This window comes from Ischnura elegans, chromosome 2 (genome assembly GCF_921293095.1).
Source record: "Ischnura elegans chromosome 2, ioIscEleg1.1, whole genome shotgun sequence".
NCBI classification, from domain to species: domain Eukaryota; kingdom Metazoa; phylum Arthropoda; class Insecta; order Odonata; family Coenagrionidae; genus Ischnura; species Ischnura elegans.
In genome coordinates, this window is record NC_060247.1 from 48,863,193 (window position 1) to 48,881,217 (window position 18,025).

At 39.4% G+C, this 18,025-nt stretch overlaps 1 protein-coding gene across 2 annotated transcripts in view; it reads right to left on the minus strand.

Annotated features, from left to right (window-relative positions):
• Positions 1-18,025, minus strand: part of LOC124153695 (solute carrier organic anion transporter family member 74D) — a 345,215-nt gene that overhangs the window by 43,082 nt on the left and 284,108 nt on the right. For both annotated transcript variants that reach the window (XM_046527011.1, XM_046527010.1), the window contains 2 exons: positions 8,285-8,523; positions 1,256-2,023 (listed from right to left, as the gene is read on the minus strand). In XM_046527011.1, coding sequence (XP_046382967.1) covers positions 1,256-2,023; positions 8,285-8,456 — 940 coding nt within the window. In that variant the 5' untranslated portion in view covers positions 8,457-8,523. The remainder of the gene's footprint in view (positions 1-1,255; positions 2,024-8,284; positions 8,524-18,025) is intronic.

The following is an 18,025-nucleotide window of genomic DNA, read 5'->3' on the forward strand; positions in this document are numbered from 1 at the left end:
AGTGGGCCACCACATGTGCTGACGTTGCTGCTCACACTCTCGTTGCTGACGGTGAAACGGTCCTATTTTCACGGGTAAACAATCTACTTAGGGCTACTTCCCGACATTTATATTCATGATGATATAATTTATTGAATTCATAACTTATCAATGGATGCATTCAGGTGGGGTTAGCGCTCAGATCGCTACCGCAACATCTGAAGCATTTCCCCTGAATTCGACCACTACGTCGCAGTTCAGCTTGAACCCTTTCTCGGAGCGGACGTTTTGGCCGCTATTTGCTTGGGCTACTCGTCGCTGATTGATAAGAGATCAATTATTACCTCTAGATGGCCAGTGATGCATTGTTAGATGATTCAAAAGCCCCAGATTAGTGCCCAATCAACTGTCTCCATTCAGGGGGGCTGTGAGTATATTGCGTAGCAGTTCGCCCCCGTGGTGAGCGAAAGCGCTGACTCCCCTGAACGCGGCCAATACTCGCGAATAGAAATAAATTGACGCAAACTATGGAGACTAATGATCGCTCTGTGCTCATCTCCGTGTTGCGGATATTATTGGAAACCGATTAAAAAGCGTGCGAAGCGGCACTACAAATCAATCTTCCATAGTCGGACGGACAGACGGGGGGTCGCATTTGTATTCCGTATATTTTAGGTCGTTAAATGGGTCGCAAAAAGGGCCACCAATCCGTGCATCTGTATTGCGCGAATGACAAGTGGCTGTTTGCTCGTTTTGTGAAAAGAACTATCGGGAAGAGAGAAGACTAAGTGAGGGAAACGTGCATACTTTTCCCTCGATAGACCCTAGAGTACTCTGTCGGTATACGCCTTCATGATGTAGGCTTGACTGACGAGCTGAAGCGCGTGCTGCTACTTTTGGTTTCATCAGTAATGTATAATATATACCTTTTCGAGCAGCTAACAAACACATTTAAAACAAATGAGATTTTTTCTGCCGGTGGTGACCAGGCATATACAAATGAATGCCTACTTAAGATCCGAGAAACGACCTATTGCACTTGGCATAGCAGCAAGTTTGGACGCTCGCAGTCAGGAAAGCTGCGTTTGAGGTAATGTGCGGAATACTGACAGTTATGGTTAAGGCAGCTTTGGGCTCTGAGCGGAAAACGGATGTTCCTATCTTCCGAGCAGGTAAAATGTGCGGAGTACGGATGAGCTGGGACTAGGGTCTCCTCTAGATATTTAGATATTCTACCTGAGGTTTGAGTGAGAGGGGATGGAGAGTCATGACTCACCGAAGTAGAGGGGCGACTCCCGGCTGGCCACGTTGTCGTCAATGTAGGGGATGCCGAGCGTGTTGACGGCCGTCTGTCCCATGCCTACCCCGAGCAGACTCACGAAGAACATGGCCAGCACCACCGTCGTGATCTTCGACTGGATCAGCGACTCGCTCTGCCCCTCCTTACACTTATCCTCCACCGACTCCGAGAGGTTGCCCCAACCGCCTAAGGGCTCTTCCATGCACAGTTCCCCGCTCAGGGGGAAGGGAACGTCCTTGGAGGAGGGGAACACAGAGGAGGCCGCCCCCAGCACCACGCCCCCGGGGCTGGAGGAAGAGTTCCAAGCCGAGACCTCCAGGGAAGACTGGAGCATGCTCACACTGCCAGCACCTTCGAGCCCTCCACCTCCGCCTCCTTTGGGCAACAATTTGTTGGCGTACAGGAGCTGGTCTCCGAAGATGAAGTGGGGCAGGGCACAGGTGAAGGAGGATAGGGCGAAGAGCACCATGCCCCAGGCGATCCATCGCGGCCTGTGTCCCTGACCGCCGTAGTAGGTGAGCAGCAGGGACGATCCGATCTGTCCCACCTCGGTGGCGCTCAGGATGATGCCCGTCGTCTTCGACTGGATCTGGAAGAGTTTCTCGATGGTCGTGATCACGCTCACGAAGTACGTGTAGTACATGCCCTGCAGCACCCACGTGATGCAGAAGATGACGAGGAAGGCCTGCTTGGTTCGGAAGAGCTGCAGCCACGACGGGGCGCACAGCCCGATCCCGCATGTCCCTAGATGAAAATAAGGAACGAATGAATTGATTAACGAATGAAGGGAATTTATTAAAACTCGTATCCACCACTTACATTCATAGTTTTTGTGTTTCTTGGTTGATTTTATGAAACGTAGGGTTCGCTCGAAAATCAAACTCAATTCCAGGATCTCCATTAACACACACATTAATTACGAATTAATAACTTCATTTTTTACCTAGATATTGATAGAAATAATTACTATTTATTATACTCTGACATAGTCACACTGAGCGAAAAATACACCAAATATGAAATAAATAGAAACCAAAGAATAGTTTTTTTTATTAAAAGAAAATAATAAACAGACGAAACTAAAATCAGCATTCACCCGAGAAAAAGTTAGCAATACCATACCGAGTGAAAAAATAACAGAAAAATACATGACAGTAACATAAGCAATTAAATTATAACATTCTGCATAGATTGGAAATACTATCATTCGTTATGAATTGCGACATCATGAGATAACACTGTAAGGTAATTAAGAAGAACTTGAAGAAGTGGGCTACTAAGAAAACCAAGAGATCTGGACTTGAGAAAGGTCAAGAGGGTTATGGGGGAGTTCCACTGTGAAGAAAAACTGGCGTGAGATCGGGAGAAATGAAAGGCTATATAACGCGTAAATCAATTCAAAGTGTACAATACTATGAATTATGGAATGATACTAGGAAATATGACATTAATATCTCTTCCTGAATATAATGAGGCACCAAATATTACTGCAAAGTCATATCGAATTCATGGATGGAAAGGTAAAGTTTCTTTTAAGTAGCGGAGGGATAAAGAAGAGCTCAAGTGAAAAGCGAACGACCTCCACAGAACTTGGAAGTAATAACGAGAAAAGAGTAAAATTAGATGGTAATGGTAAAAGGAAAATCGAGGCTGGATGGGAACAGGTTAACTTCCAGGAAAAGCTAATAATTCAAGCCTTAAACGCGGAATTTCGATTATTTTATGCAGATTCCGAGAGAGAGATGAAAATAAGTATCGTAAGAAGCACTTTTGTTGGGCTCCATACGACAGGCATATAAGAACGACAAAGTGATTCAAAAAATGTTATATTCTGAGGACGTTTGATATAAAACACATTTTTTAGTTCACAATGAACAATTTTTTCTATCAATATGGAGTAGAAATATCGTTAATTGGCCTTAAATTACGTTTATATAACATTATGGCTATAAATAATTCGTTGGGATAATATAAAAGAACATGATTTAGTGCATAGTAATGAAAGTATGCTTATTTTTTACATTTTTCACGCTATAAGTGTGTATATTAACCCGGTAAACTCTAATGGCCGTTTTACTCGGGGCACGTACTTGCACTATTTGACGTGTGTACGAAGGCGCAGTCAAAATTGCGTCGTGTAAAGCGGTGAATTTCTAGAACACATGCGAGAATGCGTGGACATGAGATGGCAAAATAGCCCCTTTTCTAATTTCGTTCGTGCATTCGCGCAATTCCACGCCATTTTAGAAATTATTGCAGCTCTAACTTGCGCAATTACGTGCCCCGTGTAAAACGGTCTTAAGGTTAATTACGAATCAGCCGACAAAGTTAGTTTCTCGTATGAAAATGCTTCGATTGATCAGGCATGTAAACGGATACCAATCACAGTGTTGCTCTTTAAAAGGCTTTTAGTGTTAAAAAAGAACAGACAGGAAGAGGTGAGGTGGAAAAGAGAGACAATAATAATTTTGTCATCAACAACAGTTCGATAGCAGAACCTACAGAAAAGTATTAATACAGAGATCATAAAGACAATTTTCAACTATACCGTCCAACCTGTAGTGAAAAAACACTACACGACCATTATTATTGCCTATTGCCGTACATGATGATAGAGACACTGATCCGCAAAAATACACTCACGGTTAAATGGCACAAGCTTTAAATAGTACTGGAAATACAAAAGGAAACATTTAAAATGATTCTCAAACTATGCGTATAAATTCCATACATACTTCATTAGGATACTTAATATCCATGGACAACAAGGGATAAAAATTCCGAAATTCCATTCAGCATTACTCACTTTTTGCAACCCGAGCTAACATTTGGAACACGCTTAGCCTAAAAAAGACTGAAACGCTTTAACTCATTACCACGTTCAGTATTAAAAGCTCTTATTAGGCTATCAATCTCATAATAAAATATGGAAAGTTGTATTTGATAGAGTGAGCTTTGGCACGGGGTGTAATTATTTTAGAATGACGAACGAAAATTAGCAAAGTCCTTATTTAGTTTTTTAAGCAATTTGATGAAGAAGTTAAGCATTTGGGAGAGAGCGAAATCACTTCTATTTCGTGTCTGGAATGAAATGCACTGATGATGTGACAAATAGTAAATTTACCTCTCAATGTAAAAAGAGAGATTAATATACACGTGCCTTGAATCTACTTATGCAGACGGTGGAGTCAATCGTGAACCACGGCAGCACTGAGCACAGATTACCCGAAGCAATAAAATAAAAATCTGTGACCTAAAAATGAAAACGTTGTGAAACTACGAACTTAAGGAGTTTGTTATTTGCCTTGCTTCAGGCCGGCACTACTTGGCCACTGAAAGTGGGACTTATGCTTCGCTTTGGCGTCAAAGTACATTTACCGGTTCGCCTCAACAACATGTTTCGTATTTACATGGCATCAATTTAAGCCGAGTCACTCCCGTTGAATATTTCGTCTCACATTCCGAGCCCAAATGAGAAAGCTAGAGGCATTAGAACTCTTATTTCTGGGTTGAAATAATAGAATTTTAGAACTCTTAAGCAATACTTCTTTCTCCACTCAATGAACAGAACGTTATTTATCAACTGAATAAAGTATGCCTCGTAATTACGAAAAATAGCTCAAAGATAATTTCCTGGTATTTTACACTCATATTTTAAAGGTTTTCTTTTACTTGCACGTTTTAAAACTTTTCCTAGTTTCAAAAATCTGTATAAATTGCAATCAACGATCAGTTCATGAGGAGCGAGGGGGTTTAGCTGATAAAGCGCTAAGGTAATCGATGATATAGTGTACCGAGTTGAAATCTCGGGTAAGTAGTACATCACCAAAATCCAATAGAGCTCGACTTATTCAACGCCAAATCTGTTTAAATTAATTATTAGTACCATGAGAGTTGTATTCCCACACTCGTTAACACCAAGACTCAGACATTGTCTACAAGGTCTGTATCTCTATTCAATGAAAGAAATATGTAAGCTCTTCAATCAAAATGCATAAATGTGACAATTAACGTCATGCTAAAGATGAAAAAGTTGGAAATGAGCTGAGAAATTTTCATATCGACTACAACCCGTCGTTCACATTCAGAAAATAAATTGTGATCAGTCGCGACAAAACCAAATCAAGTCTAATTAATTATGCTGTTATTAATTTATCACCAATGAATTTAAAAATTAACGAAATAAAATAAATACTTTAAAAATATATACCGTAGCATAAAAATGTTTATAATGTGGAATTTATTTTTATGTAATCATACGATTCATTATTCACTGTGACTCTGCAATCAACTGGAAACATACTCGATCGACAGGTTGACGTTTTCACCATGCCAGTCATAAACGATGGATTAATAGAGTAATAAAACTGAAAGTGAAAGACCGTTCACGAATCACGATAGCGGCCAAATTCCCGTTAACTTTCAATAACGGAAATGCCGAAGGTTTTTCCATAATTATTTGAAGAGTGTTCAAAGATAAAAAAGCTGTAAGTCTCAATGAAAACTTAATGCCATTTAAAATTTTGATTAGATTTTTTCTGAAGGTTATCTTTTTCAGTAATTAGAGAGTATTAAGTGTTTAATGCGAGATCATGACAATGATTTCAATGCGTTTCTAAAGTCTTTATTATTCCCTTGATATCATATTCAAAGTATACAATTCACTAAAGGGAGAGCCGTTGCTTCTCAACATTTGTTACAAAAGAAGTATCCTTTTCATGATTTTTATGGGTATAAGATTTGATCAAATGTCTTCACTCCTGGATTTTGCAAAATACACTACTGAACTCAGCTGTGGAGAACTTCAAGTTTCCATTTACGATGCTATTATTAATTAAAATGTCAAATCGACTGTCGTGTGTAAGGGCATTTTCTTCATTATGAAGTCCAAGGGTTAAGAAAATTATTAAATTGCACGCATAAATATATGTTTAAACTCCCGATTATGGATTCACTGCATAGCAGCATCATCAGCTGAGGAATACTAAGCATGACGAAGCATAAAATGACAGATGAGGTGTTTCCTCTCCTCATAAAGCTGCAACCCATTGAAGCAATGTATTTGAGTTATTTGTGTGGAATTGCCTTCCTCTCTTTATCCTCTGGAACTTAATTCCCTATGAAGTACACAAAACCACTCCGGTGAGAAAAATCAATTAATTACCAACTTAGTAGAGCTCCGTTGCGTACAATGAGTACATCTCACACAGAGGATATTATTTTAATATCTAAACATATTTCAATGAGAAATAGAAATGAAAAAATAAGCGACACTCCGCTACACAGATATGTAAAGGAACTCACTATTTTCTGCAGGAAATAACAAATTATGAAAATAATAAACTATAATCAAAACACAGCCTACGCGCGCCTTAAAGTTTAATCCCATGAACCTTTTATGAGGTTAAAGACTGCTGTTTTAACTCCTACCATCACACGTCTCCTGAGACAGCCCGCGGGGCAGTAGGTGGAATCAGAAGTACAGATATGAGAAAGACGAGAGCCTTCTCGGAGGTATACAAAATGCACAAAAGGTTTTTAACCTCAGAGTCAACATAATTTGCACGAAAGGCGGCTGAGGCTAACATAAAAACCCAAAACTTTAATTTTTTTAAGGGAAATATCAAAAGTAAGCAAATGAATTAATTATAAATATATGTTATAGAAGATGCTTCTCTTTTATCATGAGCTTTAAGTGTATTTAGAAAACCGAGGCAATGAGATTTCGTAAAGCATCGCGAGCTAGGAATTTGATACTGAAGATAAAAGTAGGCGGGCAAGAACTTGGGCAAGTAGAGCAACTATTAACTATTTGGGCAGCATATTAGAAGAAAACTGATACAGAAATTAGGGCAATAGGAAGAAAATTCCGTAAGCGAAAGAGACGTTCATGGACAGGAAGGAGCTTACGATAGGATCGTTATTCAAGAGTTAAAAGAATTGGCAAGCGAAGAGCTTGATATGGAGTGTATTGCTTTACGGTGCGGAAACCTGGTGAGGTAAAACCTCTTCCAGGTGAGATGCGGAAGAGGCAAAAGTTATGGATGGAGCGAGTACTGAGCGGGAAGGAGATGACGAAAACAGTGGTAGAGGGTAGTTATGTAGGGTAAACGAGTGAAATGACGGAAGAGAATAGGTATTTTTTTTAGATATAATGAATGGGAGTAGGTCTTGTTGTGAATCTAAGAGAGAAGTCCATGAAGGAAGAGGAGACTGCCTGAATACTTCAAAAATATTCCATGGAAACCTTAATCGGTAGAGGTGGTAGTAGGGATTAAACTTATTGGAAATGATATTTGCATTCGAAATATAAAAAAGTGAAAAGGACCGCTATCGTCGCAAGTCAGCCAATCAGGCCCATTACATCATCTGCGGTTTTGGCATTTCAATGTTGGCCGCAAGTGCAGAATCAAAAATAGTTCTAGTTTAAACCGTGTTCGTGCTTCCTCCTTCCACGACGATTAGCCGTGGGGGCAAGGATGAACCTTGCTCCTGGTCCCTCCCGGCCCATAAGTCAGCTTTCTTACCCTGTGAGCGAATGTCGAAAGAGCCTCTCTTAGCTATACAACAGGAGGCATGCCTCAGCACAGGGGGCATTTCTTTATTTTTCCTCTCCACCATCCGCCGCCCAACTGGGGATAAGCCACCAAGCAATCTTCCTTTCCATTCACATACTTCCCTGTTTCCTCAACCCTTCGGGACCGCCTCAGACCCTTGGCCGCTATTGAATTATATTAAATTCATCTTTTTGCTCCATAATCCGGAGTTATTCTTCACCTGATCCACGGGAGTACGCCTCATATTTACTCCTTGTTCCCAAGGAGATACAGAGTTAATGCCATTTCAGTGAAAATTGACGGAGGTTCCCATATGACAGCAGAATTCAAATCAAGCAATTCATTTTAGGGAGGCTAGGACCATGTGAGTAAGTGAAAAGATTGGCGAAAGATCTCCTATTGTTGACCAGTGATGATGAAGGAGCACGTAGACTGTTGCGAGCCTTACCTTCCACCACATCCTTGGCAGTCTTGTGCGCGTTCTTCTCTCCTCCCTTCTTCCCGATGGCGCTCTTAAGGGTTCCGTTCCCGTTGACGCACGACTTTCCGTTGGCGGCGCCATTGGTCGTCACGACCCCACCCGGCTGACGGGCGTACAGCGCCGACGAGTACTTGCCCATGGCGGCCGGCGACGACGCCTCAACCCGCCGGCTGGGAAGGAGCAAACGGGAAAACGCCCCCAGGATCCTGTGGAGAGCAATGAAACGACATTTAGGGCTTGCGAAGAGTTTCGCTGCGAGAGATGAAAATCGATCAAGTTAAAAAAAAAACAGAGGGAAATGCATGTAATGAAAGATTAACCAATCCAAATCGATCGATTATTGATCGACGAGTTTACTTCGTGGAAATTTATCGATAGTAATGATGCAAACGGCTGAAGTAATTTTCCACACCATTTTATTTGTTCAACCGGTTTCAATGTTTACACGTCATTATCAAGAGCTGTCGAGCTTAACTGCATCCTCAGCGAAATGGTATCCCAAGTATTACCTCAGGTATAGTGTATCTTACTCCAACGCGGTTTCCCGGAATCGGTATTCTAATTTACGCTGCTTCAAAATCGATAATTTGCTTCGCCGAATGCTATAACGTAACTACAGCGTTCAGCATTGGTGGCTACCAAAGAAACCAGCATTCAGTAAGATACTTAAAGTATAGGTTTCCTAAGAGGGACTAATTGAAAACTGGGTAACAGAGTAGGTAGAAAAAATAATGCAATCAAGGCTTCGTCAAACGCGTATTGGTGCAACGCGGTATTATCCAGAACTCAAACACACGATTGAGTTCTGAAACGATGAACTGCTTTCGATTTGTATGCTGAAGCCATTAAAAAAAATTATTTTATAGATTGATTGAATACGGGGAAAACCAAACGTTCTTATACATTAAAAATTAACACAAACATCTAACATGTTAAGTCTCATCCGAGAAGGAGTACAATTCTAAAATTATTTTGAAATACATTAATATTATGAAACTAAGCAATTAAAATTTCAACATCGGTCAAGCGTTCGATGCCACAAGAGTTTGAGGGAAGGCGCATAATGGAATCTTTGCACGTATTAAATAATTTGTATCGAATAACTCGTGCAAAGAAGTTACTGTACACGTGTACACAGCATACGAAACTCATTAAATGTTGAGCACTGACCCTTGCGAGTTATCCTCTGGTCATGATTTCCCTCAGCGGATTTAAACAAACATACGAGCGGCAAAATGGACAGCTCAGGAAATCGAGAGAGGGAATGTTTGATGAAATAATTAGCGAATCTGTGCGATGAAAACGCATGGAAAAATCATACGATCTCGTTTTCAACTATTCATACGGCCCTCTTTTTTTTTCGCGAAATCCAACAATTTTTGTGGTGAAAGTTTTCCAAGATTCACAAGATAAACAAAAAAGATTTTTTTAAATCGAGCTTTTCCTAGTGATACCTCGTAATTACAACTGTCAAGCCTATTTACCTTTGATGCTGGGACGCGGATTACTAATTCGAGGCACGCAAAATCAATTACGCCCCATTCCATCGTCTGCTTATTTGCTATTCTTGCTCGTTACGTTCCCATTGAAAAATAATATTTATCCATACGCAAACAGGACCTTTCACTTTCGGTGACATGTGCTCGTCGCAGACATGCCCTCGCTCCCGGAATGCCAGTTGCAGATGACTACGAAATGTTATTGAGAATTTGTGAGGCGGAATACATGGCTGATGGAAGGAGACATGAGAAGAATCGTTGAGTGGGAAGAATCTGCTTTTGAAAGCCAGAGATATGTCGAATTAATATAAACTATAAGATTTGCGAAAACGTCACATGTGCGTTTCTCTGGAATCAAAATGGGCATAATTCAAAGTAATGACAAAGTTGTGGGAGCTTTCATAAGTCATCCTGATATTATGACAACGTAATTGCAACAATACAATTCTCAATACAATACAAACTCGCAATACAGCGCATTTACTCCTGTTATGCAGCGTTTTAGCAAACGAGGTGGAAGAAGGTTGCCCTTGGAATAATAATTATTATATTGTGATAGCAAATATCCTACTTCTTCTTTCACAAACCGAGATTTGTGAATGTTAATGAAATACTACCCATACCTTTAGTCCCAAATATCATTTTGCGATTAAGTACTATAAAATAACATAAGGAGTGACGAATCAGTTTTTAAACCTAATTTTCGACATTTTCGGGGTAAACAATTGTCAATACAGAAGCTCATCGACGTTGCAAAGTGCTGCAAATTCGACCGGTAACATAGCAATCTTTATTCAACACACGCAGCAAGAAATATAGAAAATCGCTTCTTGCAATGAAGGAAAGTTTTCAGAAAACGTGGCCAAATTTATAATCTAGCTTAAGCATTTTTCAAGCAAAAAACTTCCTGAAAGAGGAATGCATGACAGCGATGCAACTAAAAACGTTGCAGAAACGTATCGAGCGACTTACAACATACTTCAACCTCTGTAACATTTGAAAAACATGCGATGAAACGATTCAGCAACAATTTGTGACAACAGGGATCAGGAGCGTAAAATATAGAAACATTCTGATCACTTCTACCTTGGGGGTAAAATTCACCATAACTTCTGACGTACAGATATATGGTTATGAAAAGTTCCGATACTCGCATTTCACGGGCAGAAATCTCAATCGCAGAAACTGAATATGAGTAACTTTTTTTGCTTCTTGGCTCTTGGAAGCCCTCCAGCGGAGAGGCAATTGCAGACTACCGCTTTCCAGGAAAACGAGGGAAGTAAGCGAGGGCGGAAGGGAGATATGGGAGCGAGATACGACGGTTGCATGGTCGGTGGCGAAAAATCGAAACTCACGACGAAGCGAAAAACCATTATACGTTCGTTCCTCATGTGAATCATGAATTCGTTCTGACGCGATAAGATAACCGATGATGAGACCCGTGATCCTTTGCGCAGATGTACGTTTTTATTTTCTCTATTCCAAACACATACTGGACGTCAATAACATAATATACACCATTCTTCTCCGCATCTACCCTATAAAAGTATAAAACCTAAAAATCAATGATCTGCAGGCTTCTTTCTACCGTAACAGTTCTCGGGAGGGAAATCAAATTTCAAGTCACCATTCCTCCTTCAGGGGGATGAATCGATAGAAAATGTAACAATCGTATCGGAAAAAAAACCTTATGAAATTTGCGTCATAACCACCATGATGAAAATATATATAGGTAAGCACCCCAATACACTCGTAGCAAATTAATTACGTGGCTGAAGCCATAATGCGTTGGTTGAATGATAATGATACCTCTCACAATACGGGAGCAAGTGTTTAGTGTAATATATATTCATAAAGAAATGTAACACCATAAATTTGATACTTGACATTGGCATGCGATTATATTACTTGAAATAATATTAACAAAAATTTGGATAAAATAAGTAATTTGAAACGCGAAGGGGCTGAACAATCACCGCATCTGGTAAGATATTTCATTACGGGATGAAGCTGGATTTACTTTGATTTATTTCGAGCAATTTACTTTGGCAAAGACGCACAGACGGGAAAAAACAGAACTAACGGGAAAACTCTCGGAGGCTTTTGGCAATAAGAGGATTTTTGTACTATCATCAACAGCATCCGCTAGTCAAATCTATAATATACAACCCCGCACTTCACCACAGATGGCTTGTAGTCAATACGCGTCCATGAGAACTAAGAAATTTATTTTATTTTCATTTTATTCCAACACCACTCAATACAGCTCACATTTGCCATTATCTATCGGAGTATTCAACAAATATAACAATTACACGTACACGAACAACCATGCCCTGGATAGGGGGCAATCTACCCCGGCGGGACTCGAACCCGCGACCTCTTATTTGGCAGGCGAGGACTTTACTCCGCCACCACCGAGGACGGCAAACAATTCCAACAATTGAAGTCGTTTGCCTAATGTAACTAGTTCAAAAATAAATAGCCAGTGTAAATAAAACTCCAGTTTTAAGGCAATACTTGAGTTCTGCAAAGAGTCTTAAAAAATAGCAACGGTTAAAAGATTGTAGCAGCGATTATGGTTGTAAAAAGGGATTAGGCCTCTGTTATGTAATTTCAAAGATGAGTCAAAATCCGTGAGAAACCCAAAGAGCAACGTGGAAAACGTGTTCTCTGATGCCGAGAGGGGTTAAGCGTTTTTGAAAAGCGAAGGGGTGGAAATGGCGCCCGGTGCTCACTTCATGCATAGTTATCAAGGAATCAGGGTGACCAAAACGCACGCTACGCCGCCGCCAGCCGTTCCCAGAGGCAAAAGTTCCCCGGGCAGCCCAGGGTAGAGTTGTTCGTTGTCTAGAATTGCTGCGAACCATCACTAATTCACATTAAAAAAAACATAAAAGCAATGAATTTTTAAGCTCTTATCTTTTTGATACATAATTATTGAGAAGTTCCATACAGTTTCGCGTGATTCGAGTCATTTTATGACTATAACATGACTGTGGCCATCGTCGAAACGATGCACTATCAGGCAAGTGAAACAGGTAACTTTCTGTATTTTCGAGTTTTGTTAGTTTTCGATAGTAATCGATATTTAATGACTATTGTCAGTCGATTAATCTAAATAGTTGTACGCTAGAAATCCATTTATCGTAGCCATCAAATGCCGGTGATCAGACTGCAAACGAAAACTATCGACGATACAAAATGACGGATAGAAAGATAAAAAGGCCAACTTACGAAAAAATTGGTGTAGCGGTACATCGATCGATTTCATTAATAGAAAGTCGCTAACAAAAATGCAAATCGATTACGCCGAATCGAGAGAGGAAGCAACAGAGGTATGCCTATGAGAAGCATTCTTCAATCATTGTTTTCACTAAGGCGCTACGTCGGTCATTCTATCTGCAATGTTCTCACTTTTCCTACCCTTTCTTTTTCCCTCGCCTCTTACGCGATTTCCCCATCATTGTTCTGCGATTTTTAAAGGGCATAAGCTTTTGAGAACACAGTGCCAATACACCATGTGTCACCCCATAACGAAGGTTGCGTATGTGTTGAAATATATGAGAATAGTTCTGGAATTCATTACACATTGATACATCAACATTTTGAAGTTCACGGTTTATTATTACTAGTCATATTAGCAACAAGCACACAGCTCCTAGTAACCATCCCATCGATAATGCCTGAGAAAACGCAAATTACAACGGTATGGGCAGATATGTCAAGAGTATTATCGAAGTACGCACATCGCGCGTCGCAGCCTAAACACCAAACGCTAACTGAAGGAGAGACCAAACAAAAAAAAAGGGGTATTGGTACACACACACATAAGTCCGAGGACGTTTTCGAAGACTCTCGACACGACCAGTGGTTTTTTTTCCCGGTTCTCTCAAGACGGAGAAGAGCTCTGGTACGAAAAAGGTCTCTGAGGCAAAGGAGAAGAAGCAGAGACGACAGCGGAATGGCCCGCACGAAGCCCTCGAGAAGGAGACCGGTAGCCTCTCCTCCACACACTCTCGCTGAATTGCACGCGGTTTCGACCGTCCGTAGCTTTCACCCGCGGTGAGGGCGGTTGTGAAACAAGAGAGGGGGTGTAGGCGGTAGAGTTCAAAGATACACAAAACTTAATATACAGGCAGTCCACACTTTTTCGCCACGTTAAATCCTCGAGAGGCTGATCACGCAAGACTCGAAGTAAGCCTGCTTGAGCTTAAAAATGTAGTGTCGAAAATACGTAGTCTATTTCCTAATATGATAGAAATTTTACCACAAAATACATATTGAGGGCGTTTTAAGTTATTAAAAGATGCAGTTTCCGGAGTAATTCGTTGGAAATCTTTCATATTTACTTAAATGAAAGCACTTATCTATTTTTACCCACCCCTATTTTTTTTCTTATCTATTTTTAGGAAAAAACTCCGATTTCGGCACATAATGTCATTTTCAAGATTGTCCTGATGCTATTTTCAACATATTATCAGTGGCGCCGACTCAATGGGGCCTGAGTGGGCCCGAGCCCCCTCAAAAATTTGTTATGAGTGTGAGGAAAAAATGTGTCAGGCTTGTCGATTTTCCCCGGAGTGTCCAGATATCGAGATTCGATTTATCAGGGTTCTAATGTTGATCACATAACTCTTCTAAAATGCTTAAAAAACTTAAAACTCACTACTTATAAAATTTCCCGGGGAAAGTCCGCGGTTTGGGCCCCCCCCCCAATATTTTTTGTAAGTCGGCATCCCTGCATATTATCAACATACATAATGAATAAGTGAAATAACAAAAGACACAGAAAACTTAAATAATAGGTAGTCCACACTTTTTTTTGCCACGTATCCTACTGCAAAAACCGCGATGACAAGCTTATCACGTAAGGCTCGAAGTTAAGACATAAGCCTGATTGAGCTTGAAAAATTATTCATGAAATATGTAGTCTAGTATTTCCTAATACGATAGAACTTACGCAAGAAAATACATATTGAGGACGTTAAAACGTAAGGCATTTCCATGGGGTCTCGTTAATTTTATAATTCGCGGGATAATTAGTTTTAAATATTTCAATCATGATGCTTCAAAATTTATGAAAATCATGGTTTCGTAAAAAAATAATCTATTCCATTGATGTTCATAACAATTATATTCAATATATCCTAAAAGTAAAATTTGCCATTTTGACTTAATTTTATTTCCATATTCATAATGTCACCGCAAAAATAATTACTTAGTGACAAACCATTACTACAATGAATGAAGTGAGACAATTGACACCAAAATAATGACAAATGGGAACAATACTTCAATAGTGATGAGTTAAGCATATTAAAATTGAATAAAGGGGTTGATATAACATATTTTAATGGGGAAACACCAACTGAACATACATAATAATAAATACGTTAGACTTCTTGCTTGAAGCATAATGCTACATGATAGTACAGAAAGGAAAACAATGGCAGCTTCCACAATCATTCGTATCTAAACCGGTAGCATTGATGAATAAAAGTGGAACCTTCCATTGCATTCCCTTTGTGTACTATCATGAAGTAGTCCGTCATGCTTATGCACGAAGAAGTTTCATCACGCTAGAGACTACTGAATCTAACAATGCTACATGGAATTATTCATAAAATTACGGGAGAATCGGATTGGGTTGGTTTGTGTTGACTTCCCTCCCCGTGGGCCCCGGTTCAAAATTCAAGCGGTGGCTGACGCATTTTCATTACTGTCCGACCCCGCTTAAATGCTTAAAAACGGGAGCTTGCAGTACAACACTCAGTCCGTCGTATGGGACGTTAAGTAGTGGTCTTTTGCCACCTATCGTCTAGAGCAGGCTAACGCCCACGCCGGGTTTCACTCCACACATTACTTCCCTACGCTTTCCTAAGGAACAAATGATAAAAGCTACAGGTATCTTTCTCTAACCCACGCGTTTAAATCAATATAGGTCTGGTGCGTCGCGACGTACCAAACCTATAATTGATTTAAAGTGATTGTCATGAGATGGCGAAATATACCAGAGTGATACAATAAGAAAGAAAGAAATACAGTCTAAAGAATGATATAAACAAACGATAAATATGCAAATGAATTAATTTAAGGTGAGTAAATAAATTACGAAAGCGAGTTCTCGGGAGCTTATTACTCCCCCGGAATATTAAACAATAATATATGTGTATGAAACAAGAATTAACGACCAGTTGCTCTCGTAAAATTTCGTGATTCATTACATTTGCACGGCATCCGTGAAATACCATCGGTATATTAAACGCGTATGTTCAGTTTTACATGCGGTATATCATATTTTGATTTTGAATCCAAAAAGAGAGTTATAAGAATTATATTCATTATTAATGTAGGTGGAAAATTCAGTGATAACCAGTTTTCAGTTGATGAAAAAAATCATTAATTACTCTTAATTTCAGGTGCAGTAAAAATCATTCCCGCGATTAATAGGCAAGAATATACACCATCAAAGTTATCCAGTTGATTCTCATTAAATACCGAGGTGTTATGACGAGGATATTATTTAGAGAGAATATAATTCTCGGATAAAGTTGAAAATGGAATTCAACCTTTTAATTAAGCATGAATCTCGGTTTATTATTCTATATCCGGCCAATGAGGAACATTTAATTAATTAGCATCATCTTTCACGATGCCGAAAGATGAACTGTTGTTCTTTTCCACTGCGTAAATAAAGACTCGCCCGAAGGGTTAACTCATTAAATATCATGTGAATTAAAAATAAGAGGTAGAAAAAATGCCACCACAGAAACGATAGAAAATGGCGTATTTCAAGTTGCGTAGGTAACAGAAACTGTAATTACCTCGGTATACCCACTTCAATAAAATAAGCACGCACTACGCAGACATGAAACTCCACAATTTTGTGTTTCCACGATTTTGGGATCATTAAAATATTCAAATAGCAAAAGTCATTTCCTCCAAACGGTATGGAATTTCTCAAATGAGAACCCAAACATCAAAATTAGAGTAGAAGGTAAATAAATCCGTGGATCGCTATAAATAATAATATTATAGATGAGAAGCTTTGGTTTCGTAAGTGCATCGTTATGGTAGAAATATTGAAGAAAGAAAGTATTCAGTCAACGAGAAATTAGTGGTATAATAAAAAAAAAATTAATGCCGAACAAGGAATCAGGATGCCAACTCCCAACAACCATTTGTTTTTCTTGGAAGCTAAAAATTAAGTATAGGGGGAAGAAGTTGAAAGAAAAAAATTCAAAAATGATAATAACAACTAGGTACTAATAAAAAATTGACAGAAAAATCTCCCAGACGAGAGAAAATTAGATATATTTTCAAGGATTCACTCGGTAATAAAATCAATAAAAAATATTTTTCCACCGAAAATTTGAATTAAGCAAACTGAAACACGTTCATTGACCGTTTCGTAACAACATCTGGATAAGGCCTAGGTATACTATATCGAATGAATTAAAGGAAGTGTCATTTGATCTATAGCGCGAGAAGGATGTCAACTCGTATAGGGAGAATAAAGTTTCAGCTGCATCATGGCTCCGTTTAATGAGATAGGGACCAGGTGGTACTATCTTGAGAGTTATTGTTCTGCTCCGCCGTCCAATGAGCCGTATAAGGCAATCACCCACGTGCCAACCGTTCAAGCTTTTCTCTTTCTCAATGCTATTCCTCCCACTGCCTAGGGTAACTCTATGTGCCTCAATATGCATATGTTTCTATGCGCTATCGATGCACTCGTTTGCAAGCCGACCATATCATCAATCCAGAGACCACTTCAAATTGCGTTTATGAAGTGGCGCACCAATAGAAAGAGTGGGCAAGGTGTCATCCCACGCGTTTCAACACAGGGCACAAATTGCTATAAAAACAAGCATTTTCACAATGATTAAGACCACACAGCAACTCAGATAATTGACTGTTGGGTGAAGACATGTCTGTATATGATTAACGTTTCATATTTTTTATCCATCTAATTTAATCAATACGATATAAACCGTGAGCAGAAGATACAAGTGACCGGTAGAATTAATAAATATTTTAAGGGGTTAATGATAGAATACTTTCTTTATTTAAATTCTGCGGCTAATTCTTTCGAAAACACAGCACAAAGATTTCCCTTAAAATATATGACGCAAGAGAAAAAGAATTAAAATTGAAATAACTTTTCAACTTCTAAAATCTGACATAACTAACAGTGGCCAAATAA